Source organism: Telmatherina bonti (assembly GCF_933228915.1).
Source record: "Telmatherina bonti genome assembly, chromosome: 21".
Lineage (NCBI taxonomy): Eukaryota > Metazoa > Chordata > Actinopteri > Atheriniformes > Telmatherinidae > Telmatherina > Telmatherina bonti.
The window spans coordinates 34,032,432-34,060,424 of record NC_136630.1 but is presented as its reverse complement, the minus strand read 5'-3'; the positions used below and the strand labels follow the sequence as shown (position 1 = coordinate 34,060,424).

The window sequence follows — 27,993 nt, the reverse complement described above, 5'->3', positions numbered from 1 at the left end:
TTTGAAGTTGGACCCTGGTAAGAGCCTGTTGTTCATCACCCCAGGAGGTCCCTTTGTATCCACAGCACACAAAGACCAGATTCCAGAGCAGAACCTTTAAGCTCTGAATTCTAAACTGTATAAAATACTGTATGTATCCTCAGTACACCTGGATAAATGGACTCTCCTTCCTTTCTAAATTAATCCAAGACTTTAACCGTTTTTCAGATGTGAAATCCACAGAAGTTAGCAAGTTAGTTAATTTCTGTGATTCCTTGGATGGAGCAATGGCACCATCTAGCAGACACCCTCGAACAGGTTGAGATATGCATTTCAGGCTGATTAAATACCCAGTGATTAACATTATATGCTGTTGTTATTAACGACTCTGACTCAAAGTAAGAACTTGTGTGGAAATGATTTCTTGACCCACCAGGTCCGTGGAAAGTGAAAATCATCGATGAAGTGTCTTGAAATGTCTTGATGAAATGTCTTGTACCTGTTAACAAACCTTTTCCCCTTTTGACAGCAGCAAAACTGTTTTAATGTTCATGTTTATAAGGATCATTCATACTTCTTCTCATCTATAAATAGATTTTATAGACATGTTTTGAGGTTGGAAAAATTTTAATTTAATAAATTCCCCAAGAACTTAGTATTTTGACCAAACCTTCAGACCCCATGTCCTGACCCCTGCGCTCTGATTGGATAATCTAAGGATCGCCCCAGAGCGCCAGCAAATTTAACTGCGGGTCTTCCCGGAACTTGCTCTCTTGTCGTTTTTTTCTCTCTTGTTTTCTTTTGTTTTTTTTCTTGCTTTTGCCTTTTCTTTTGTTTTTCTTGTTCTCTTTGTGTTTTTTTCTCTTCGTTTTCGTTTGATGTTTGCTTTAGTTGTGTTTTTGTCTGTCTGGCGCCATGTTCGTTTTTTATTACAGTAAACTCGCTCGACTGCTTAATACCAGAAAACTCATCCAATTCTGGCTGAACAATTTTTGCTTCTGACACACCATCGAAGCTGCTCTCCCGGCCCACAAAGACTGTGACCAGTAACGTACGGACGACCCAAACGTTACTGCTCCAGCTGATCCCAGGACTTTGCCGGCACCCGTGACCCGTGGATTCTAATCGAAGTTGGGTCCAGCTTCAGACGTCGAACCAGGCAGTTCCAGGCGAGCTCCTGACTTCTGCGGAGGTCCCCTTTGGACAAGTATCAGGACGACCACTGAATCCTTGCCCACTGGACCCAAGGTTCGGGTTCTCGACCACTGAAGTAAGGCTGACCCATTATTCCACTGTCTCCGATCCAGCTGCTATCTTAGCAGAAGCTGCCCTTTTTAAATCAATTCCCCCGGTATCCGCCTGATAGTCTACCCTGACATATTTAGTTAACTTCATTAGACTTGCCATCTTTCCAACCTTCCTAGTTGTGTAAGTTATGTAAGCTGCTTACATAACTTTACCTCTAATAATTTTATTTTACATTTTTGTTGTTGACTCGGCTCGAGCTTCCATACTCTCTCTCTCTCTCTCTCTCTCTCTCTCTCTCTCTCTCTCGCTCTCTCTCTATCTCTCTCGCTCTCTCATCTTGGCTAATTCAGTATTTGATGCTTGCTGACGCTATTTCTGGTTTACATTATTAATTTCATTTGTGCCTGATGATTTTAACTGGTGTGGGTTTTAATATAGTGTATTATATTTTAAGAAGTTGTGGTAGCCTGATCGATCTTTGAGAAGTGATTTGTTTCCTCTGACGAGAACTTACAGTAAGCGTATTCTGAGGCTGATGGTTATCTGTTATTAGACAAATATCATTGTCATATTACGGTATTCCCTGCCTGACCGTATAATAAATTTAGGGCTGGGTGGTGCCCCGAGATCGTCCGCTTTTCTAAGGACACAGCAAATTAATAATTAAAACAACCACTGTCGCTCAGACATTGGATCCTAGGTTAATGTTAATGATAATACGCTACATTGCACATAAAAGCAGACATCACCGCCTGCAGTGACCCCTCGGCAGCCATGCTTCTTGTGGAGGATGAATGGACCTGACGAAGAAGATTTTTTTTTTCCTTTTTTTTGCAGCCTCAAGAGTGTCATGTTGTAACTTAACTTCTGAACTAAAGTTTTATTTTGAAACTTTTGGATGCAGGAACCGGATGTATAGATCTGAGATGTAGTTTCGATGAGGTTGCTGGAGCTGAGTGCCGGAAATAACACACATCTGGTGTAGTAGAGGCTTTATTAACATGGAATACATAATGGAGAGCAAGAACACAGTTCTTGCTTCTCGTGGAGTGTCACAAGAAGCAAGAACGAGAATCTCATGGTGATGAGGTGGAACGGGAGATTCTAATTTGAACTAATATCTATTTAAGGAAAGTTTGTACTTTATAAAAAATCAAGATAGCAAGTCACAGCTACTACAGTTTGCTGCCATCAGACGGCAAATCTAGAATTGAAAAATAAAATATGTGTATAAGATATAAGTTATACGATAATGTGTATGAGATATAATTCTTGCAAAAAATGTAACTTATCACAGGAATAATAAATGTTTTCCTGGGAGTGTGTAAAGTAACCCTATGAAAGGGTAAATTAATTGTGGGAATGAGTAAAGTAATTAATCTAATCAGTAAATTATCCTGGAAAAGAGTAAAGTAATACCTTGGGATACGTAAAGTAATCTGGGGACTGAGCAACATAATCCTGGAAACGAGTAAATTAATCCTTGGATTGAGTAAAGTAATCCTGGGAACAAGTAAAGTTACCATGGGGATGAGTGAATAAAACCTGGGAGTTAGTTGAGTAATCCTGGCAATGAGTAAAGTAATTCATTGACTGAGCAAAGTAATCCTTGAAATGAGTAAAGTAATCCTGGAAATAAGAAATGTAATCCTGGGAATGACTAAAGTAATTACAGAAATGAGTAATCAAAGGACTAAGCAAAGTAATCCTGAGAATGTGTAATTTAATCCCATGAATGAGTAAAGTAACCCTGGGAATGAGAAAAGTAATCTTGGGAATGTGTAAAATAATACTTGGAACAAGTAAAGATATCATATGACTCAGCAAAGTCATCCGAGGATAGAGTAAAGTAATTCAGGTAATGCGTAGAGTAATCAAGCGAACGAGTAAAGTAATCCTGGAAGATAGTAAAGTATGCTGGGTAACTGGGTGAAGTAATCCGGGAAATGACTTAAGTAATCCTGGAAATAAGTAATCCTTGAAATGAGTAAGATTATGACAGGAAAGAATAAAGTAATCTTAGGAATAAGTAAAGTAATCTGGGGAATGAGTGAAGTAATCCCAGGATTGTGTAATCTGTTAATTGATAAAGTAATTCTGGGAATGAGAAAGTAATCATAGGAGTGAACAAAGTAATCCTGCAATGAGAAAATTAATCCTGAGAATGACTAAAGTAATTCTAGGAATGTGAAAAGTATTACCAGGAATGAGTAAAGATATCCTGGAAATGAGAAGAGAAATCCTGGAAACGTGTAAGGTAATTCTGGAAAAAAAAAGTCATCCTGGTATTAAGTAAAGTAATCACAGGAATAAGTAAAGTTATCCTTTAAATGAGAAAAGTAATTATTGGAATGAATAAAATAATCTGGGAAATGAGTAAAGTAATCCAGGAAACAAGTCAAGCAATCCTGGGAATGAGAAAATAATTTTAGGAATGAGTAAAGTAATCCAAGATTGAGTAAAGTAATCCTCTGAATTGAAAAAGTCATCCTGGAAGTAATTAAATTAATACTTGAAATGAGTAAAGTTAATACAGGAATGAGTAAAGTAATCCTGGGAATAAGTAAATTAATCCTTGGAATGAGTAAAGAATTCCTGAAAATGAGGACAGTAATCCTGTAAATGTCTAAACTCATCCTTGAAATAAGCAAAATAATCCTGGGAATGAGTAAAGTGATTTTAGGAATAATTAAAGTTGTCCAATGAATAAGTAAAGTAATTCCAAGATAGAGTAAAGTAATCCTAGAAATGAGCAAAGTAAGCGTTCCTTGGAATAAGTAAATTAATCCTGGAAATGAGTAAGGTAATCCTCCGGATGAGTAAGGGACTCCGTGGACTGAGCAAAGTAATCTCGGAAATGTGTAAAGTAATCCTAGGGATGAGTAAAATAATCCTGGGAATGGGAAATGTAATCCTTAGAATGAGAAAAGTAATCTTAGTAAGGAGTAAAGTAATACTGGGAATGAGTGAAGCAATTGTGGAAATGTGTAAAGTAATTCTACAAGTCAGTTAAGTAATCATAAGAAGGAGTAAAATAATCCTGGGAATGAGTAAAGTATTCCTTGGAATTAGTGAAGTAATCCTGGTAATAAGTAAGGTAACCCTGGAAATGAGGAAAGCAATCCTAGGAATGAGTAAAGTATTCCTGGGAATGAGAAAAGTAATCCCAGGAATAAATAACGTAATTTAAGGGATGAGAAAAGTAATCCTAGGAATGAGTCAAGTAATCCCAAAAAATGGGTAAAGTATTCCTAATTTTGTGAGATGTTTAGTATCAGTGCATAGATTAGGCCTCTCAGTATGTGTCAACAGGCGTAGGGTGTGCACAGTACACGCAACCGGATGTTTGGGAAAAACCGGAAGTCTGTGTGGGAAAAAAAGAAGGGTTGTTAGACGGAGATCAGGGCAGATACCAGTCTATGGAGCGATCTCTGTATACCCATAAATCCCTAAAAACAAAGGCAATCTTTTCAGCAGATGGAGCCAGTCACTTTTTTAAAAAAAAATAAAGAGTAAACAGTGGGAATGACCAAGGTATTCCTGGGAATGAGAAAGTAAAACCAGGTAAGTGTAAAATAATCCTGAGAATGAGTAAAGTAATCCTGACAATAAGCAAAGTAATTTTAGGAATGAATAACGTAATCTATCACTACTCTTTGTATCTTGATTTTATAAACTTAATTAATTTATTAGTGTGTTATTTCCTGGATCTGTAATATTTCTGCAGCTATTTCTTTTCGACCTCCTTTTCAGAGGGAAAGGTGGAGGTGACTAAAGAGGGTACGAAGCTCTGCACAATGGGTCCAGGTAAAGTCTTTGGAGAGCTGGCCATCCTCTACAACTGCACCAGGACAGCTACCGTCAGGAGTAAGTACACTTGTCCTCTCCACAAATGTGTTCAGGCGTGTTTACCTCACTGATCACTGCTGGGTGCAACACCATGAGATCAGCTCACTTTATAGAAATGTTTACATTCTGTTTTATGGCAGCTCACGGTCTCCATGGCAACTATAGTTCCTACATGGGACTAACAAGTAATAACCTAATAGTAACATAGAAATGGGTTATTCACAGTAATAACATGCTGAAGTATCTATGATAACAGTCTCGGAGGATTTCAGCCTTCCCACTTTGTCCCCCCAGACCACTAGCAACTGAAACAAAATTACTTCTGCGGTGGATCGACTCCACCCACCTATCCATCCATCTATCCATCCACCCATCCATCCATCCACCCACCCACCCATCCACCCATCCATCCATCCACCCATCCATCCATCCATCCATCCATCCATCCACCCACCCACCCACCCATCCACCCATCCATCCATCCATCCATCCATCCATCAATCCATCCATCCATGGTCTCACTGGTGGCACCAGGAACATTTCGCCAAGAGGCTACATTCAGGCTGCTGGTGTAATTATGTGGGAAGATTTTCTTGTCCCACTTTAGTCCCCTCAGTGCCAAAGATACAGCTGCAGGGTTTATGGCTGCAGGTTCTTATATGACAGGGTCTTGAGCTGCAGCCTATCTGGCTGGAGGGTCTTTGGCTGCAGGGTATGCAGCTGTAGCTTCTTCAGTTGCAGGGTCTCTGGCCGCAGGTTATTCAGCTGCAGGGTCTATGGCCCCAGGTTATTCAGCTTCAGGGTCTGCAGAAAGTTGGATCTCTGTAAAAGGTAAAATCAGAATCTCATCAGGTCACATCTTTCCCCAGCAGAAGATAAACATCACATAAAGAAATAGAGACATTTTATCTGATGGAAAATGAACCTGTTTACATCTACAAACAGCTGGAACAGGAGCCTCAAAAGGTGGAAAAGTACACACACACACACACACACACACACACACACACTACGACACACCCACAGACGCTCACACATCAGTTATTCATTAATAAAGAATTATTCTGCCATGATAATTCCTCCACAAACACATTACATGCAGACATCTGCTTCTCCTGTTGTTTCTATTGTTATAGGCACAGTAGGTGTCTCCATGACAACAGTGATCACATGTCTTTCTATTATAAAGTTGTAAAAACCTTTAATAAGTTAATATGACCAAGAAAGTTCTACTGCAGCATCTCTGTACCACGAGATTCACAAGTTCACCAAGTCCAGACCAGCTGGTCCACCAGGTGACACCCCCTGGAGCACATGCAGCAGATGTCACATCACAAACTAGTCACCAAGTCCAGAATCCAGACCAGAGAGAAACCAAAAAGTCCAGAATGATTTAATGATTTAGCTTCTCTCTCAGGAAGCTCTGATTTGTCAGCTGGGCATCCACCCTTCAACTCTGATTGGTCGGACTGAAACTCATTTATCTTACAACAAATTATTCATTCACTCTCCTAACCACTTAATCCAATTAGGAGTCGCGGGGAAGCTGGAGCCTATCCCAGCAGTCTTTGGGTGAAAGGCAGGGTACACCCTGGACAGCTTGCCAGTCCATCACAGGGCCACACAGAGACAAACAACCACTCACACTCACTCCTTTGGGCAATTTAGAGTATCCAATTAACCTAACATCATGTCTTTGGACGGTGGGAGAAAGCCAGAGTACCCAGAGTGAACCCACACATACACAGGGAGAACATGCAAACTCTACATAGAAAGGCCACTGTCCAAGCCTCACCCCAGCTGAGGACCGAACCAGCGACCTTCTTGCTGTGAGGCCAAAAGGCCAAAATGCTAACCACTATTCCAGCCTACTATACAGCCTACAATAAATTTAAAACATTTAAAAGTAATTAAAACAACAAAACATTGAAATCAACTAAACTTTTAAATGTTACTGTTGCTGATGAGATGATTCATTCCATTCCAGATTGCCCCGTCTGATGGCAGCAAATTGTAGCAGTTCTGACTTGCTATCTTGATTTTTTTTTTTTAAAAGTACAAACTCTTCTCACATAGATATTACCTCAAATTAGGTCTTTTGTTTCTGAGGATTTCGGGCTGGTTCGGAGGGTGTGTTGCAAGAAACACACCCAGCGAAACAACACATCAAATCCCGATGGAGTTGAAAAGAAAGAGAAGAGGATGCAGAGCGGGAGTCAGACAGAGGAGAAAGCGATGGAGATTTAAACCATTTCTCCCGACCGTCCTCATGGGTAATGTGAGATCGCTAGCTAACAAAACGGACGAGCTTGAGATGCTCTCAAGGTCTCAGAAAGAATACAGAGAGTGCAGTATTATGTGCTTCACCAAGACATGGTTGCATGAACACATCCCTGACTGTAATGTGTCTGTACCGGGCTTTAAAACGGTCCGTGCAGACCGCAGTAGACAACACAGCGGAAAGGTAAAGGGTGGTGGAATTGCAGTGCTGGTTAACCAGCGTTGGTGTCATCCTGGACATGTTACTGTCAAGGAGAAGATATGCACAAGGGACATGGAACTGTTAGCTGTGAGCTTCCGTCCATATTATTTACCCAGAGAGTTTACCTGTGTTATTCTGGTAGCGGTTTATATAATACCTGGTTGGATACTTTGTAACCATGGAAACCAGGTGTATACTCCTGGGTCTTTGGTCCATGAGTTCTTCTGCAGGTCCATCCGTTTATGTTCATTAAATATTTTCCTTAAGTTTCTTTCCTTAAGTTCTCTCTTATGAACTTGGAGAAGTAATATAATTAATATTATTATTTCATATATATATATATATATATATATATATATATATATATATATATATATATGTATATATATATATATATATATATATATATATATATATATATATATAAATATATATATATATATATATATATATATATATATATATATATATATACGTATGTATAATGAAATAATTATAATAATAAATTAATTTTATTAATATTATTATTATTATTGTTATTTTTTATTTGAAAGAATTCCCGCTCTCATAAAGAGAGAATCATTTTTAAAGAATCAAATCTGTACATTTTACAACCTGTAAGGAGAATTATGATGGTGTTTTTCTTCTTGCATTTATGTTTGTTTGTTTTTTTTTATTTCTTTATGTTTGCTTTCACACCTCTACTCTGTAACTTAAGTCCGGTAAACCTTCACAAGCTGCTGCAGTTACACATCTGAACCTGAATTCACCTAAAAGCTTCGGACAGACATTCAGAATGAAACTTAGAGTTTAGTTGAAGGTTTTCAGCATTTCAGTTGAATTGTGCAGGTGGGGCTAAGGTGGGTTTACTAAGAGGGATTGCGTAAATGTGCAACAATTGCAAATGTGTTTGTAACTCTCTTTAATGAGGCTTTAGCGCATGATGTGGTTTGCAGCAAGGTGAGTTTGGAGAGAAAACATGACCCACAGCAAAGAAATCTGACACACAAATAAACGCTCTGTGGAAGCAAATTTATAAAAAAGTTAATGCTCTTGGTAAAACAATGTGAACAGCGGATGAAGTACGAAGACGGTATAAAGACATTATCCGAAAATCAGCATGCCACTAGAAATTTTGCTGTTATGTAATAACAGCAAATGTGAATGTGATAATGTATAAATACTGATGTATAATGCTAAAAAGCTTAAGATGTCACTGACATTAGTGGCAGACCATTCCAGGACCAAGCAGATATGCAGCATTTTTTCCAATCTGATAAAGTCTAAAAGAAATCCAAAGAAAGAAGAGAGGAATAATTTCTTGATGATTAAAATAAGGGAGGAGGTGATAATATTGTGTAGACATATTGGGTAAAATCTCAGTTGTTGGATTTGAACCTACAAAACACAGAGCTGAAGCCTACTCTTATAACCACCAGGCCACCATCCTGCACACAGATGCATGTGTGGAAAAAGACAAATTTCTTTTACAGAGAAGATGATGCATTCTACACTATTCACAAAAAGTTAGGGATATTCAGCTTTTGGGTGAAATTTCACAACAAGCCTAAAATGCATTCAAACCTGTACAGGTGAACTTAATGTGATCTTCTCTAAGCTTTTAAATGCACATGTCCAACTGTTAAATGTTTCAATAAATTTTGCACAAGTTGCTGTTCTCTAACAAGGAGCTTAACGGCAAAAATCACGGCAGGTGTGTGATCCTTGAATTGACCAATAAATGTCCTGGTTCAATTAGAGCTGGTGTTTAAACAGTTGTCCTCATCATGCTGTTCACATTTTGACATCATGAGACCAAGACGACACCTAACAATGGAACAACAGTGCCTTGCCATTGCGATGCTTCAAACAGGACGTTCTCAGACAGAAGTGGCCACTGAGCTTGGAGTGTCACAGAGTGTCATCAGCAGGTTGCAACAGAGATATGGAGAGACTGGAAGAGTCACAGAAAGGCCTAGAAGTGGACGTCCTTTGGCCACATCCCGTGCTGATGACCGCTACATTGTGAACACTGCCCTGAGAAACCGGATGATGAATGCCACTCAACTCCAGGCACGTTTAAGAGAGGTGAGAGGCACCCAAGTGTCACGTCAGACCATTCCAAACCGTTTCCATCAGCGTGGTCTGCGTGCTAGACGACCTGCACGGGTACCTGACCACACCACCAGGCACAGGCATCATCGTCTTGCATGGGCCAGGGAGCATTTACGCTGGACGAGGAACCAGTGGGCCTCAGTGCTGTTCTCTGATGAAAGTCGATTCACACTGAGCAGAAATGATGGCCGGCAACGATGTTGGAGACGTCAGGGAGAGCGCTATGCATCAGCCACTGTTGTCACCAGGCCAGCTTTTGGTGGTGGCGGTGTTACAGTGTGGGCAGGGGTGTCCACTTGGTACAGAACTGCCCTACACTTTGTGAATGGTACAGTGACAAGCCCATACTACCTGAATAACATCATTAATCCAGTGATTGTGCCCCTACATGAACAGCACAGGCCTAATTTCATCTTCATGGACGACAATGCTCCTGCTCATCGAGGCCGCATCATCAGGGAACGGCTGTTGGAGACTGGTGTACCTCAAATGGAATGGCCTGCACTCTCTCCAGACCTGAATCCCATTGAAAACCTGTGGGATCAGCTGAGCCGGCGTGTAGAGGCTCGAAACCCTGCACCCCAGAACCTCAATGACCTGAGGGCTGCCCTTCAAGAAGAGTGGCATGCCATGCCTCAGCAGGCAATAAGTTGCCTTGTGAACAGCATGAGACGTCGTTGTCAAGCTGTAATTGATGCTCAAGGGCACATGACGAGATATTGAGACGTTCAAATTTTTTGTTGTGGTGTAACTACCATTGTTGTTCCATTTTGTGTTGAATGAATTTTTTGAGATGAGGAAATCAGTAGTGCATCCTTCTACTTAAATGTCTTACTTTTATGATATTATATCACTGTAGCATGAACATATTGCATTTTCCATAAATTTCACCTGAAAGCCAAATATCCCTAACTTTTTGTGAGTAGTGTATATTGATGCATGTGGAAATATTGTGGAAAAACATGAAATGTTTGACTATAATCCTGTAAAGAACTGAAGTTGGTCGAAAAGGATTTGCAGAAATAATTATTAAACTTCAGCAAATCATATAATTATTGTGTTAGATTGTTGCATCAACCATTTGTCACTAATGATTGAAGTTTAGCGACTGCAGAGACTGCCCTGTTGGTCAACTGAAAGGCACCGTCGTCTGAAAGGCACCATTGTCTGAACGGCGTGCGGTTTCTTTTCATTTTTGATCTCACAGTGCCATATAGTGTCAATGTAAGGGAGCACTTTTCATTTTAGTTGGTATTAATAGGGCTGCAATGTGCTGGACACTGGAAACAGGAAGCAAATCAGCAAGGCATGCTGGGAAGCTACACCCACCAATGCCGAACAGGCTACAATGCATCAGTAATATTTTATGCAAGTTTGTTTTTAGTTTATTTCTTGCAGTGCAAAAAGCATGTTGTCTATAGTTCCAATGAAAATAAATGTTATTATTAAAAATGTCCTAAACTGCTTGTTTAAAATGGTCACTTGACATAACAAGCCCCCCCATTTCTTTTTTAAATAAATTGCAAAGAGCCTTAGCTGATACTAACTATGCTGATTGTAACAATTTCAATTCAACTTTCTTTATATAGCGTCAAATCCCGGCAATGCCATCTCAAGACGCTTTACAGACAGGAAAAAAACATAATGAAAGCCAATTCATAATAACCTATATCAGGAAACCAACGGATTGAGTTGGAGGTCCAACTGAGCAAGCACCCTGGCGACAGTGGGAAGGAAAAAACTATCCAGCCATCTGCTTCTGCTGTGTGGGGGGAAGAGGACAGAAAGACAACAGACAACAGGAACTGCTACTCCCGGCCAGGGAGACCTACTGAGACATACATGTTAATGATGCTACACTGTTATTGGGGGGGGGATAAAAGACAGAGATATAGAAAGAGAGAAAGAAGCTCAGTGTATCCGGAAATGTCCCTCAGCAGTCTAAACCTATAGCAGCATAACTAAGGGATGCTAACCATCCCTAGCTATAGGACTTATCAAAAAGATAAGTCTTCAGCCTAGTCTTAAAGGTGGGGAGGGTGTCTGCTTCCCTAACACTAACTGGGAGCTTATTCCATAAGAGAGGGGCCTGATAACCAAAGGCTCTGCCTCCTGCTCGGCTCTTTGAGACTCTAGGAACCACAAGTAAGCCTGCAGTCTGCGAACGAAGTACTCTGCTTAGTATATAAGGAACTATGAGGTCTTTGATATATAGTGGTGTCTGGCTGTGGAGGACTTTATATGTACGGAGAAGGATTTTAAATTCTATTCTAGATTTAACAGGCAGCCAATGAAGAGAGGCTAAAACTGGAGAAATATGATCTCTCCTGCTGGTTCTGGTCAGGACTCTGGCTGCAGAATTCTGGATCAGCTGAAGGCTTTTCAGGGCATATTTAGGACAGCCCAGTAATAGAGAGTTACAGTAATCTAGTCTCGAAGTAACAAAAGCGTGAACCAGTTTTTCTGCATCACTCTGAGACAGAATGTCCCTAATTTTGGCTATATTACGTAAATGAAAGAAGGCTGTTTTAGTAACCTGCTTAATATGTGGGCCAAAGGACAGGTCAGGGTCAAATATTACTCCAAGGTTTCTCACTGTAGCACTGGAAGCTAAAGTAATGCCATCCAGGTTCATTACAAAACTGGAAAATTTAGCTCTGAGTTTTTCAGATCCAACGAGAATTACTTCAGTCTTATCTGAGTTTAAGAGGAGAAAATTTCTAGACATCCAAGTCTTTATGTCTATGAGACAATTTTGTAGCCTATCGGGCTGATTTGTTTCATCTGGTTTAAAGGATAAGTATAGTTGAGTATCATCTGCATAACAATGAAAGTTTATTCCATGCTGTCTAATAATTTTGCCTAAAGGGAGCATATATAGCGTGAAGAGTATTGGTCCAAGTACAGAACCTTGAGGAACTCCATGACTTACTGTAGTTTGGGAGGAGGACTTGTCATTTACATGAACAAACTGAAGTCTATCAGATAAATATGATTTAAACCAGCTTAACGCTGTACCTGTAATTCCAATCACCTGTTCTAGTCTTTGTAACAGAATGTTATGATCGACTGTATCAAATGCAGCACTAAGATCAAGCAAGATAAGTACGGACACAAGTCCTTTGTCTGAGGCCATAAGAAGGTCATTAGTAACTTTCACCAATGCCATCTCAGTGCTATGATGAGCTCTAAATCCTGACTGAAACTCCTCGCATAAATTATTTCTGCTCAGGTGGGCATGTAGCTGAGCTGAAACTATTTTCTCCAGAATTTTGGACATAAACGGGAGATTAGATATAGGTCTATAATTTGCTATCACCTCTGGATCCAGAGATTGCTTTTTAAGTAAAGGCTTGATTACAGCAGTTTTAAATGATTGTGGTACAGATCCTGTCACTAAAGACATGTTGATCTAACATTCAGTAGGCCACACTTTATTGTCTTATTTTCAGATTTTATCAGATCTATTGTTTTTATTTTTATGAGGTTTTCACGATTAACCCCAAAAGTGTTTTTGTGTTGTTTAATTCTTACTGCTGGGGAGTTGTATAAGGTCGGAATGGGGTTTTGGGTGGGCGGCGGCAGGTGGGAAGCTGCAGAAAAGTGTGTAGGACTACAATTCTGCCTCCTGGTCCCAACCCTGAGTTGTCAATTTAGCTGACTAATAAAAGAGTCCATATTGCTAGATAAGAGAGTGGCTCCATCCAACGTGGGATGGATGCCATCTCTCCTAATAAGACCAGGCTTTCCCCAAAAAGTGCTCCAATTATCTATAAAACCCACGTTGTTATCGGGACACCACCTAGACAACCAGCGGTTGAAGGATGACATGCGGCTAAACATGTCATCGCTGATTAAATTTGGCAAGGGACCAGAGAAAACTACGGAGTCCGACATGCTCTTGGCAAAGTTACACACCGAAGCAACATTAATTTTAGTGACCTCCGATTGGCGTAACCGGGTGTCGTTACCGCCGACGTGAATTACAATCTTACGGTATTTACGTTTAGCCTTAGCCAGCAGTTTCAGATACGATTCGACGTCGCCCGCTCTGGCCCCAGGAATGCATTTGACTATGGTCCCCGGTGTCTCTAGAGCCACGTTTCTGACTATGGAACTACCTATAATCAGGGTTTCTGCCTCAGCGGGTGTGTCGCCGAGCGGGGAAAATCTGTTAGAAACGTGAACAGGTCGGTGGTGGCCAGTGGGTTTTGGTTTGGGGCTACGCTTCCGCCTGACCGTCGTCCAGCCCGCCTCGGCTCCCGGCTGCGCGGGAACTGCTGAGGGACGGCTAGGGATGGCTGCCCTGGCTGGTAGCGCCGCACTGGCTAATGGGGGCTTGCTGACTAACTGCTTCCCTAACTGAGTGCGGAGCTGGGCTTCTAACTCACAGAGCCTCGCCTCCAGAGCTGCCAAGCTGCTACACTTAATACACCTACCGTTATCACTAAAGGAGGCGGAGGAGTAGCTAAACATCAGACACACCGAGCAAGAAAAGGCAGGGGACCGGGGTGTGGGAAGAGAGCTAGCAGCCATGCTAAAACCGAGTGCTTGAGCTGTTTAAGTCAAATAAACAGAAAGCCTAAGATCCCGAAAATAAATCCAATATATAAAAACAGTGGTTTGGGAAGATTTTCTGCGTGGTTGGTTAGCAAACATAGCAGTTAGAAAAAGGTTGAAGCAGCCAACGGCTATTAGAAATATGCAGCGACACACGCTAGGGAAACAGGAAATGACACGATAAGTTACTGCAAACAGACACAGCTGGTCAAAGAAAATGGCTGGGAGTGATCATCTAACTTTACTTTGTGAATAGAAGCAGCTTCAGTAAACTGTAAAGTTCCACATAAATTTATGTAAAACTTGCTGGTTTCAAAGCAGCACAGACAAATGAATAAATGAATGAAATGAATAAATGAATGAATTATAAATAATAATAATAATAATAATAATAATAATAATAATAATAATAATAATAAAGAATAAAGAGAACTAAGAACACAATAGTGTGAATGCAATAAATCACATTCACACTGATAAAACAGGTGGGGATGTATGTCACCTTAAAATAAGAAAGAAAACATGAATGCATATGACACAGTCTCCTGTTCCTAATTTAGGCCTCATTTATTTTTTTATTAAGGATTTCATAACCTGACCTATCTACAAGTCAGCCATCTAAAATCTCACCAGCTCACAGCTCGGAGAACAGAAGACCTTTTTTTTTTGTTTAAATAAGTCATAATCTTCTATTACTCTAAGAATCCAGCTGCTGAAACAAGTGACTGCAGTAATGACTGCAGAGTGCATGAAAACCTAACAGCTGTGACCGTCTGGCGATACAAAGCATTTAGAACTTGGACAGGGCGTTTGGGAGATCCCAACTGTGACACGCAATATGTCATCTGGAGGTGTGCGTCCACATCCTCCACATCCATCCTGAGTTTCTCCAACAGCTCCAACATGCTGGATAAGCCAGATGTTCTGATGATTGTTTCCTCAGCAACATTGCTCTAAGGTTTGAGAAATCACATTGCAGGTGCTAAATTAATATATTTGCATGCTCTCTGAAAATATGCAATATGCATAGTTTGTGAAAATCCTATCTTACATATTCATTTTAACAATTGTACTAACAGGATGCAGAGTGTGTTATTTTGCACCTTTGAAAGATGCAACTCTTTGTGTACTGTTAGTAAATCAGTTTGTACTTTTTTTGTGCGTGTGCAGTGAGTTTGAATACGTTTCAGTACATGCAATCCTTGTGTAGATCCGAGCCTTGGTGTTAAATCATGAGACAGAGATTCAACATTTGACTCTCCAGTGGGAGAGGGCTCCAGTGTCACCTTGCAAAGGTCCATGTTGCTAAGCAACTGCATTCCTCATTACATGAAAGTTGGTGATTTAAACTTCAGCAGATTGGACCTACAGCTCTGTTCAGCCGCAAGTTTCATCCTGTGATGTTTGAACAACACACACATGCACAGACCTGCATGCTGTTGCCATGACGATACATACTGTGTGCACATACTGTATCATGATTCATGCTTTCATCTGATCCTCATGTGCAGATTAAAGACAAACACATGAATATTTACAGAGCAGAAACTGGTATTTGTTTGGCAGCTGCAGACATGTAGATGGATGAAAGACGTTCCGGGTCAGTCAAACTGGTGCGGTTGGGGTTCTGATCCGCTGAATGTGTCCTTTCCAGCTCTGACCCATGTGAAGCTGTGGGCCATCGACCGGCAGTGTTTCCAGACCATCATGATGAGAACCGGACTCATCAAACACGCTGAATACATGGACTTCCTGAAGAGGTGACCAACTCCAGAACGTGCACACATCCAGTCAGAAGCTTCAGCTTGAACTGGTTCCACAGCAGCCAATCAAAGAGCTGGAAACAAATAATGGTCACATTTTTCAACGTGCATTTACCTTGAGCAATGTTTCATTTTTCCTTTCTTAAACTGATTTCCTATGATCCAGTAAATGTGTTATTAATAAATATTTACCTTATAAATATGTGTTAAAAACTTTATTGCAGTAAAGTGTGTCAGCAGACTTCAAAAAAACTCAATCTTAGAAGTTATTTCATGTTCCCTCGGAAACATGTGGTTTATCTCATGTTCCTGTCAGGGGGGGAAAAATGGGGACCCAATCGCGGAAGCGTTAGCTTGCGGTAACAAAGACAGTTTATTTGCAAAAGAGGTGGCAAATTGAGATGGCGGAGCAAGTTGGCAGGCAAGCAGGCAGGAATAGCAGCTGAAGGACTGGAATGGCTGGTTAACAGAAGGGTTTCTGAAACAAGGCAAAGTTCTTTCAAACAGCAGGACAAAGGAAACACACGATCACAGAGACCAGACGTTACCAAGGAAGTGTATGCAACGATCCGACGGAGAGTCGTGCTCAAACCAGCGTAGATATACTGTGGCCATGAAATGAGATGATTGCCTTCAGCTGTGAGGAATTGCCAACAAAGGCTCCACCTAAAACAAGACACACCCACACACACACACCAGGGCCCTCAGACCCATGACAGTTCCCTCAGAAACGTGTTGTTTATCTCATGTTCCCTCAGAAACGTGTTGTTTATCTCATGTTCCCTCAGAAACGTGTTGTTTATCTCATGTTCCCTCAGAAAGGTGTTGTTTATCTCATGTTCCCTCAGAAACGTGTTGTTTATCTCATGTTCCCTCAGAAACGTGTTGTTTATCTCATGTTCCCTCAGAAACATGTGGTTTATCTCATGTTCTCTCAGAAACGTGTTGTTTATCTCATGTTCCCTCAGAAACGTGTTGTTTATCTCATGTTCCCTCAGAAAGGTGTTGTTTATCTCATGTTCCCTCAGAAAGGTGTTGTTTATCTCATGTTCCCTCAGAAACGTGTTGTTTATCTCATGTTCCCTCAGAAACATGTTGTTTATCTCATGTTCCCTCAGAAACGTGTTGTTTATCTCATGTTCCCTCAGAAACGTGTTGTTTATCTCATGTTCCCTCAGAAACGTGTTGTTTATCTCATGTTCCCTCAGAAACATGTTGTTTATCTCATGTTCCCTCAGAAACGTGTTGTTTATCTCATGTTCCCTCAGAAACATGTTGTTTATCTCATGTTCCCTCAGAAACATGTGGTTTATCTCATGTTCCCTCGGAAATGTGTGGTTTATCTCATGTTCCCTCAGAAACATGTGGTTTATCTCATGTTCCCTCAGAAACGTGTTGTTTATCTCATGTTCCCTCAGAAACATGTTGTTTATCTCATGTTCCCTCGGAAATGTGTTGTTTATCTCATGTTCCCTCAGAAACGTGTTGTTTATCTCATGTTCCCTCAGAAACATGTTGTTTATCTTATGTTCCCTCAGAAACATGTTGTTTATCTCATGTTCCCTCGGAAACGTGTTGTTTATCTCATGTTCCCTCGGAAACATGTGGTTTATCTCATGTTCCCTCGGAAACGTGTTGTTTATCTCATGTTCCCTCAGAAACGTGTTGTTTATCTCATGTTCCATCTGAAACGTGTTGTTTATCTCATGTTCCCTCAGAAACGTGTGGTTTATCTCATTTTCCCTCAGAAACTTGTTGTTTATCTCATGTTCCCTCAGAAACGTGTTGTTTATCTAATGGTCCCTCGGAAACATGTGGTTGATCTCATGTTCCCTCAGAAACGTGTTGTTTATCTCATGTTCCCTCAGAAACGTGTTGTTTATCTCATGTTCCCTCAGAAACGTGTTGTTTATCTCATGTTCCCTCAGAAACGTGTTGTGAATCTCATGTTCCCTCAGAAACGTGTTGTTTATCTGATGTTCCCTCAGAAAAATGTGGTTTATCTCATGTTCCCTCAGAAACGTGTTGTGAATCTCATGTTCCCTCAGAAACGTGTTGTTTATCTGATGTTCCCTCAGAAACATGTGGTTTATCTCATGTTCCCTCGGAAACGTGTTGTTTATCTCATGTTCCCTCAGAAACATGTGGTTTATCTCATGTTCCCTCGGACACATGTGGTTTATCTCATGTTCCCTCGGAAACGTGTTGTTTATCTCATGTTCCCTCGGAAACATGTGGTTTATCTCATGTTCCCTCGGAAACGTGTTGTTTATCTCATGTTCCCTCGGAAACATGTGGTTTATCTCATGTTCCCTCGGAAACGTGGTTTATCTCATGTTCCCTCGGAAACGTGTTGTTTATCTCATGTTCCCTCGGAAACGTGTTGTTTATCTCATGTTCCCTCGGAAACGTGTTGTTTATCTCATATTCCCTCAGAAACGTGTTGTTTATCTCATGTTCCCTCAGAAAAATGTTGTTTATCTCATGTTCCCTCAGAAATGTGTGGTTTATCTCATGTTCCCTCGGAAACATGTGGTTTATCTCATGTTCCCTCGGAAACGTGTTGTTTATCTCATGTTCCCTCAGAAACATGTTGTTTATCTTATGTTCCCTCAGAAACATGTGGTTTATCTCATGTTCCCTCAGAAACGTGTTGTTTATCTCATTTTCCCTCAGAAACGTGTTGTTTATCTAATGGTCCCTCGGAAACATGTGGTTTATCTCATGTTCCCTCAGAAACGTGTGGTTTATCTCATTTTCCCTCAGAAGCGTGTTGTTTATCTCATGTTACCTCAGAAACGTGTGGTTTATCTCATTTTCCCTCAGAAACATGTGGTTTATCTCATGTTCCCTCGGAAACGTGTTGTTTATCTCATGTTCCCTCAGAAACGTGTTGTTTATCTCATGTTCCCTCAGAAACGTGTTGTTTATCTCATGTTCCCTCAGAAACGTGTTGTGAATCTCATGTTCCCTCAGAAACGTGTTGTTTATCTGATGTTCCCTCAGAAACATGTGGTTTATCTCATGTTCCCTCGGAAACGTGTGGTTTATCTCATGTTCCCTCGGAAACATGTGGTTTATCTCATGTTCCCTCGGACACGTGGTTTATCTCATGTTCCCTCGGAAACGTGTTGTTTATCTCATGATCCCTCGGAAACATGTGGTTTATCTCATGTTCCCTCGGAAACGTGTTGTTTATCTCATGTTCCCTCGGAAACATGTGGTTTATCTCATGTTCCCTCGGAAACGTGGTTTATCTCATGTTCCCTCGGAAACGTGTTGTTTATCTCATGTTCCCTCGGAAACGTGTTGTTTATCTCATGTTCCCTCGGAAACGTGTTGTTTATCTCATATTCCCTCAGAAACGTGTTTATCTCATGTTCCCTCAGAAAAATGTTGTTTATCTCATGTTCCCTCAGAAATGTGTGGTTTATCTCATGTTCCCTCGGAAACATGTGGTTTATCTCATGTTCCCTCGGAAACGTGTTGTTTATCTCATGTTCCCTCGGAAACATGTTGTTTATCTTATGTTCCCTCAGAAACGTGTTGTTTATCTCATGTTCCCTCGGAAACATGTGGTTTATCTCATGTTCCCTCGGAAACGTGTTGTTTATCTCATGTTCCCTCGGAAACATGTGGTTTATCTCATGTTCCCTCGGAAACGTGTTGTTTATCTCATGTTCCCTCGGAAACATGTGGTTTATCTCATGTTCCCTCGGAAACGTGGTTTATCTCATGTTCCCTCGGAAACGTGTTGTTTATCTCATGTTCCATCAGAAACGTGTTGTTTATCTCATGTTCCCTCAGAAACGTGTGGTTTATCTCATTTTCCCTCAGAAACGTGTTGTTTATCTCATGTTCCCTCAGAAACGTGTTGTTTATCTCATGTTCCCTCAGAAACGTGTTGTTTATCTCATGTTCCCTCAGAAACGTGTTGTGAATCTCATGTTCCCTCAGAAACGTGTGGTTTATCTAATGTTCCCTCAGAAACATGTGGTTTATCTCATGTTCCCTCGGAAACGTGTTGTTTATCTCATGTTCCCTCGGAAACATGTGGTTTATCTCATGTTCCCTCGGACACATGTGGTTTATCTCATGTTCCCTCGGAAACGTGTTGTTTATCTCATGTTCCCTCGGAAACATGTGGTTTATGTCATGTTCCCTCGGAAACGTGTTGTTTATCTCATGTTCCCTCGGAAACATGTGGTTTATCTCATGTTCCCTCGGAAACGTGGTTTATCTCATGTTCCCTCGGAAACGTGTTGTTTATCTCATGTTCCCTCGGAAACGTGTTGTTTATCTCATGTTCCCTCAGAAATGTGTGGTTTATCTCATGTTCCCTCAGAAAAATGTTGTTTATCTCATGTTCCCTCAGAAATGTGTGGTTTATCTCATGTTCCCTCGGAAACATGTGGTTTATCTCATGTTCCCTCGGAAACGTGTTGTTTATCTCATGTTCCCTCGGAAACATGTTGTTTATCTTATGTTCCCTCAGAAACATGTTGTTTATCTCATGTTCCCTCGGAAACGTGTTGTTTATCTCATGTTCCCTCGGAAACATGTTGTTTATCTTATGTTCCCTCAGAAACATGTTGTTTATCTCATGTTCCCTCGGAAACATGTGGTTTATCTCATGTTCCCTCGGAAACGTGTTGTTTATCTCATGTTCCCTCGGAAACATGTGGTTTATGTCATGTTCCCTCGGAAATGTGTTGTTTATCTCATGTTCCCTCAGAAACGTGTTGTTTATCTGATGTTCCCTCAGAAACATGTTGTTTATCTCATGTTCCCTCAGAAACATGTGGTTTATCTCATGTTCCCTCAGAAACATGTGGTTTATCTCATGTTCCCTCGGAAACATGTGGTTTATCTCATGTTCCCTCGGAAACGTGTTGTTTATCTCATGTTCCCTCGGAAACATGTGGTTTATCTCATGTTCCCTCGGAAACGTGTTGTTTATCTCATGTTCCCTCAGAAACATGTGGTTTATCTCATGTTCCCTCGGAAACATGTGGTTTATCTCATGTTCCCTCGGAAACATGTGGTTTATCTCATGTTCCCTCGGAAATGTGTTGTTTATCTCATGTTCCCTCAGAAACGTGTTGTTTATCTGATGTTCCCTCAGAAACATGTTGTTTATCTCATGTTCCCTCAGAAACATGTGGTTTATCTCATGTTCCCTCAGAAACGTGTTGTTTATCTCATGTTCCCTCAGAAACATGTGGTTTATCTCATGTTCCCTCGGAAACGTGTTGTTTATCTCATGTTCCCTCTGAAACGTGGTTTATCTCATGTTCCCTCGGAAACGTGTTGTTTATCTCATGTTCCCTCAGAAACATGTTGTTTATCTCATGTTCCCTCAGAAACGTGTTGTTTATCTCATGTTCCCTCAGAAACATGTTGTGAATCTCATGTTCCCTCAGAAACGTGTTGTTTATCTCATGTTCCCTCGGAAACGTGTTGTTTATCTCATGTTCCCTCAGAAATGTGTGGTTTATCTCATGTTCCCTCGGAAACATGTGGTTTATCTCATGTTCCCTCGGAAACATGTCGTTTATCTCATGTTCCTTCGGAAACGTGTTGTTTATCTCATGTTCCCTCAGAAACGTGTGGTTTATCTCATGTTCCCTCAGAAACGTGTTGTTTATCTCATGTTCCCTCAGAAACGTGTTTATCTCATGTTCCCTCAGAAACATGTGGTTTATCTCATGTTCCCTCAGAAAAATGTGGTTTATCTCATGTTCCCTCGGAAACGGGTTGTTTATCTCATGTTCCCTCGGAAACGTGTTGTTTATCTCATGTTCCCTCGGAAACGTGGTTTATCTCATGTTCCCTCGGAAACGTGTTGTTTATCTCATGTTCCATCAGAAACGTGTTGTTTATCTCATGTTCCCTCAGAAACGTGTGGTTTATCTCATGTTCCCTCAGAAACGTGTTGTTTATCTCATGTTCCCTCAGAAACGTGTTGTTTATCTCATGTTCCCTCGGAAACATGTGGTTTATCTCATGTTCCCTCGGAAACGTGTTGTTTATCTCATGTTCCCTCAGAAACATGTTGTTTATCTCATGTTCCCTCGGAAACATGTTGTTTATCTCATGTTCCCTCGGAAACATGTGGTTTATCTCATGTTCCCTCGGAAACATGTGGTTTATCTCATGTTCCTTCGGAAACATGTGGTTTATCTCATGTTCCCTCAGAAACGTGTTGTTTATCTCATGTTCCCTCAGAACCGTGTTTATCTCATGTTCCCTCAGAAACATGTGGTTTATCTCATGTTCCCTCAGAAAAATGTGGTTTATCTCATGTTCCCTCGGAAACATGTTTTTTATCTCATGTTCCCTCGGAAACATGTGGTTTATCTCATGTTCCCTCGGAAACGTGTTGTTTATCTCATGTTCCCTCGGAAACATGTGGTTTATCTCATGTTCCCTCGGAAAAATGTGGTTTATCTCATGTTGCCTCGGAAACTTGGTTTATCTCATGTTCCCTCGGAAACATGTTGTTTATCTCATGTTCCCTCGGAAACATGTGGTTTATCTCATGTTCCCTCGGAAAAATGTGGTTTATCTCATGTTGCCTCGGAAACGTGGTTTATCTCATGTTCCCTCGGAAACGTGTTGTTTATCTCATGTTCCCTCAGAAACGTGTGGTTTATCTCATTTTCCCTCAGAAACGTGTTGTTTATCTCATGTTCCCTCAGAAACATGTTGTTTATCTCATGTTCCCTCAGAAAAGTGTTGTTTATCTCATGTTCCCTCAGAAACGTGTTGTGAATCTCATGTTCCCTCAGAAACGTGTTGTTTATCTGATGTTCCCTCAGAAACATGTGGTTTATCTCATGTTCCCTCAGAAACGTGTTGTGAATCTCATGTTCCCTCAGAAACGTGTTGTTTATCTAATGTTCCCTCAGAAACATGTGGTTTATCTCATGTTCCCTCAGAAACGTGTTGTGAATCTCATGTTCCCTCAGAAACGTGTTGTTTATCTGATGTTCCCTCAGAAACATGTGGTTTATCTCATGTTCCCTCAGAAACGTGTTGTTTATCTCATGTTCCCTCAGAAACGTGTTGTGAATCTCATGTTCCCTCAGAAACGTGTTGTTTATCTAATGTTCCCTCAGAAACATGTGGTTTATCTCATGTTCCCTCGGAAACGTGTTGTTTATCTCATGTTCCCTCGGAAACATGTGGTTTATCTCATGTTCCCTCGGACACATGTGGTTTATCTCATGTTCCCTCGGAAACGTGTTGTTTATCTCATGTTCCCTCGGAAACATGTGGTTTATCTCATGTTCCCTCGGAAACGTGTTGTTTATCTCATGTTCCCTCGGAAACATGTGGTTTATCTCATGTTCCCTCGGAAACGTGGTTTATCTCATGTTCCCTCGGAAACGTGTTGTTTATCTCATGTTCCCTCGGAAACGTGTTGTTTATCTCATGTTCCCTCAGAAATGTGTGGTTTATCTCATGTTCCCTCAGAAAAATGTTGTTTATCTCATGTTCCCTCAGAAATGTGTGGTTTATCTCATGTTCCCTCGGAAACATGTGGTTTATCTCATGTTCCCTCGGAAACGTGTTGTTTATCTCATGTTCCCTCAGAAACATGTTGTTTATCTTATGTTCCCTCAGAAACATGTTGTTTATCTCATGTTCCCTCGGAAACGTGTTGTTTATCTCATGTTCCCTCGGAAACATGTTGTTTATCTTATGTTCCCTCAGAAACATGTTGTTTATCTCATGTTCCCTCGGAAACATGTGGTTTATCTCATGTTCCCTCGGAAACGTGTTGTTTATCTCATGTTCCCTCGGAAACATGTGGTTTATGTCATGTTCCCTCGGAAATGTGTTGTTTATCTCATGTTCCCTCAGAAACGTGTTGTTTATCTGATGTTCCCTCAGAAACATGTTGTTTATCTCATGTTCCCTCAGAAACGTGGTTTATCTCATGTTCCCTCAGAAACATGTGGTTTATCTCATGTTCCCTCGGAAACATGTGGTTTATCTCATGTTCCCTCGGAAACGTGTTGTTTATCTCATGTTCCCTCGGAAACATGTGGTTTATCTCATGTTCCCTCGGAAACGTGTTGTTTATCTCATGTTCCCTCAGAAACATGTGGTTTATCTCATGTTCCCTCGGAAACATGTGGTTTATCTCATGTTCCCTCGGAAACATGTGGTTTATCTCATGTTCCCTCGGAAATGTGTTGTTCATCTCATGTTCCCTCAGAAACGTGTTGTTTATCTGATGTTCCCTCAGAAACATGTTGTTTATCTCATGTTCCCTCAGAAACATGTGGTTTATCTCATGTTCCCTCAGAAACGTGTTGTTTATCTCATGTTCCCTCAGAAACATGTGGTTTATCTCATGTTCCCTCAGAAACGTGTTGTTTATCTCATGTTCCCTCTGAAACGTGGTTTATCTCATGTTCCCTCGGAAACGTGTTGTTTATCTCATGTTCCCTCAGAAACATGTTGTGAATCTCATGTTCCCTCAGAAACGTGTTGTTTATCTCATGTTCCCTCGGAAACGTGTTGTTTATCTCATGTTCCCTCAGAAATGTGTGGTTTATCTCATGTTCCCTCGGAAACATGTGGTTTATCTCATGTTCCCTCGGAAACATGTCGTTTATCTCATGTTCCTTCGGAAACGTGTTGTTTATCTCATGTTCCCTCAGAAACGTGTGGTTTATCTCATGTTCCCTCAGAAACGTGTTGTTTATCTCATGTTCCCTCAGAAACGTGTTTATCTCATGTTCCCTCAGAAACATGTGGTTTATCTCATGTTCCCTCAGAAAAATGTGGTTTATCTCATGTTCCCTCGGAAACGGGTTGTTTATCTCATGTTCCCTCGGAAACATGTGGTTTATTTCATGTTCCCTCGGAAACGTTTTGTTTATCTCATGTTCCCTCGGAAACATGTGGTTTATCTCATGTTCCCTCGGAAACGTGGTTTATCTCATGTTCCCTCGGAAACGTGTTGTTTATCTCATGTTCCATCAGAAACGTGTTGTTTATCTCATGTTCCCTCAGAAACGTGTGGTTTATCTCATGTTCCCTCAGAAACGTGTTGTTTATCTCATGTTCCCTCGGAAACGTGTTGTTTATCTCATGTTCCCTCAGAAATGTGTGGTTTATCTCATGTTCCCTCGGAAACATGTGGTTTATCTCATGTTCCCTCGGAAACATGTCGTTTATCTCATGTTCCTTCGGAAACGTGTTGTTTATCTAATGGTCCCTCGGAAACATGTGGTTTATCTCATGTTCCCTCAGAAACGTGTGGTTTATCTCATTTTCCCTCAGAAGCGTGTTGTTTATCTCATGTTACCTCAGAAACGTGTGGTTTATCTCATTTTCCCTCAGAAACATGTGGTTTATCTCATGTTCCCTCGGAAACGTGTTGTTTATCTCATGTTCCCTCAGAAACGTGTTGTTTATCTCATGTTCCCTCAGAAACGTGTTGTTTATCTCATGTTCCCTCAGAAACGTGTTGTGAATCTCATGTTCCCTCAGAAACGTGTTGTTTATCTGATGTTCCCTCAGAAACATGTGGTTTATCTCATGTTCCCTCGGAAACGTGTGGTTTATCTCATGTTCCCTCGGAAACATGTGGTTTATCTCATGTTCCCTCGGACACGTGGTTTATCTCATGTTCCCTCGGAAACGTGTTGTTTATCTCATGATCCCTCGGAAACATGTGGTTTATCTCATGTTCCCTCGGAAACGTGTTGTTTATCTCATGTTCCCTCGGAAACATGTGGTTTATCTCATGTTCCCTCGGAAACGTGGTTTATCTCATGTTCCCTCGGAAACGTGTTGTTTACCTCATGTTCCCTCGGAAACGTGTTGTTTATCTCATGTTCCCTCGGAAACGTGTTGTTTATCTCATATTCCCTCAGAAACGTGTTTATCTCATGTTCCCTCAGAAAAATGTTGTTTATCTCATGTTCCCTCAGAAATGTGTGGTTTATCTCATGTTCCCTCGGAAACATGTGGTTTATCTCATGTTCCCTCGGAAACGTGTTGTTTATCTCATGTTCCCTCAGAAACATGTTGTTTATCTTATGTTCCCTCAGAAACATGTTGTTTATCTCATGTTCCCTCGGAAACGTGTTGTTTATCTCATGTTCCCTCGGAAACATGTTGTTTATCTTATGTTCCCTCAGAAACGTGTTGTTTATCTCATGTTCCCTCGGAAACATGTGGTTTATCTCATGTTCCCTCGGAAACGTGTTGTTTATCTCATGTTCCCTCGGAAACATGTGGTTTATCTTATGTTCCCTCGGAAACGTGTTGTTTATCTCATGTTCCCTCGGAAACATGTGGTTTATCTCATGTTCCCTCGGAAACGTGGTTTATCTCATGTTCCCTCGGAAACGTGTTGTTTATCTCATGTTCCATCAGAAACGTGTTGTTTATCTCATGTTCCCTCAGAAACGTGTGGTTTATCTCATTTTCCCTCAGAAACGTGTTGTTTATCTCATGTTCCCTCAGAAACATGTTGTTTATCTCATGTTCCCTCAGAAACGTGTTGTTTATCTCATGTTCCCTCAGAAACGTGTTGTGAATCTCATGTTCCCTCAGAAACGTGTTGTTTATCTAATGTTCCCTCAGAAACATGTGGTTTATCTCATGTTCCCTCGGAAACGTGTTGTTTATCTCATGTTCCCTCGGAAACATGTGGTTTATCTCATGTTCCCTCGGACACATGTGGTTTATCTCATGTTCCCTCGGAAACGTGTTGTTTATCTCATGTTCCCTCGGAAACATGTGGTTTATCTCATGTTCCCTCGGAAACGTGTTGTTTATCTCATGTTCCCTCGGAAACATGTGGTTTATCTCATGTTCCCTCGGAAACGTGGTTTATCTCATGTTCCCTCGGAAACGTGTTGTTTATCTCATGTTCCCTCGGAAACGTGTTGTTTATCTCATGTTCCCTCAGAAATGTGTGGTTTATCTCATGTTCCCTCAGAAAAATGTTGTTTATCTCATGTTCCCTCAGAAATGTGTGGTTTATCTCATGTTCCCTCGGAAACATGTGGTTTATCTCATGTTCCCTCGGAAACGTGTTGTTTATCTCATGTTCCCTCGGAAACATGTTGTTTATCTTATGTTCCCTCAGAAACATGTTGTTTATCTCATGTTCCCTCGGAAACGTGTTGTTTATCTCATGTTCCCTCGGAAACATGTTGTTTATCTTATGTTCCCTCAGAAACATGTTGTTTATCTCATGTTCCCTCGGAAACATGTGGTTTATCTCATGTTCCCTCGGAAACGTGTTGTTTATCTCATGTTCCCTCGGAAACATGTGGTTTATGTCATGTTCCCTCGGAAATGTGTTGTTTATCTCATGTTCCCTCAGAAACGTGTTGTTTATCTGATGTTCCCTCAGAAACATGTTGTTTATCTCATGTTCCCTCAGAAACATGTGGTTTATCTCATGTTCCCTCAGAAACATGTGGTTTATCTCATGTTCCCTCGGAAACATGTGGTTTATCTCATGTTCCCTCGGAAACGTGTTGTTTATCTCATGTTCCCTCGGAAACATGTGGTTTATCTCATGTTCCCTCGGAAACGTGTTGTTTATCTCATGTTCCCTCAGAAACATGTGGTTTATCTCATGTTCCCTCGGAAACATGTGGTTTATCTCATGTTCCCTCGGAAACATGTGGTTTATCTCATGTTCCCTCGGAAATGTGTTGTTTATCTCATGTTCCCTCAGAAACGTGTTGTTTATCTGATGTTCCCTCAGAAACATGTTGTTTATCTCATGTTCCCTCAGAAACATGTGGTTTATCTCATGTTCCCTCAGAAACGTGTTGTTTATCTCATGTTCCCTCAGAAACATGTGGTTTATCTCATGTTCCCTCGGAAACGTGTTGTTTATCTCATGTTCCCTCTGAAACGTGGTTTATCTCATGTTCCCTCGGAAACGTGTTGTTTATCTCATGTTCCCTCAGAAACATGTTGTTTATCTCATGTTCCCTCAGAAACGTGTTG

General features: G+C 40.9%; 1 protein-coding gene across 3 annotated transcripts in view; it reads left to right on the top strand.

The window, feature by feature from the left end:
* The window catches only part of LOC306771514 (cGMP-dependent protein kinase 1-like), a gene marked incomplete at its 5' end in the record, with an annotated part of 208,945 nt that overhangs the window by 37,028 nt on the left and 143,924 nt on the right, over positions 1 to 27,993 (top strand). For all 3 annotated transcript variants that reach the window (XM_079260682.1, XM_079260683.1, XM_079260681.1), the window contains 2 exons: positions 4,981 to 5,094; positions 15,888 to 15,993. In XM_079260682.1, coding sequence (XP_079116808.1) covers positions 4,981 to 5,094; positions 15,888 to 15,993 — 220 coding nt within the window. The remainder of the gene's footprint in view (positions 1 to 4,980; positions 5,095 to 15,887; positions 15,994 to 27,993) is intronic.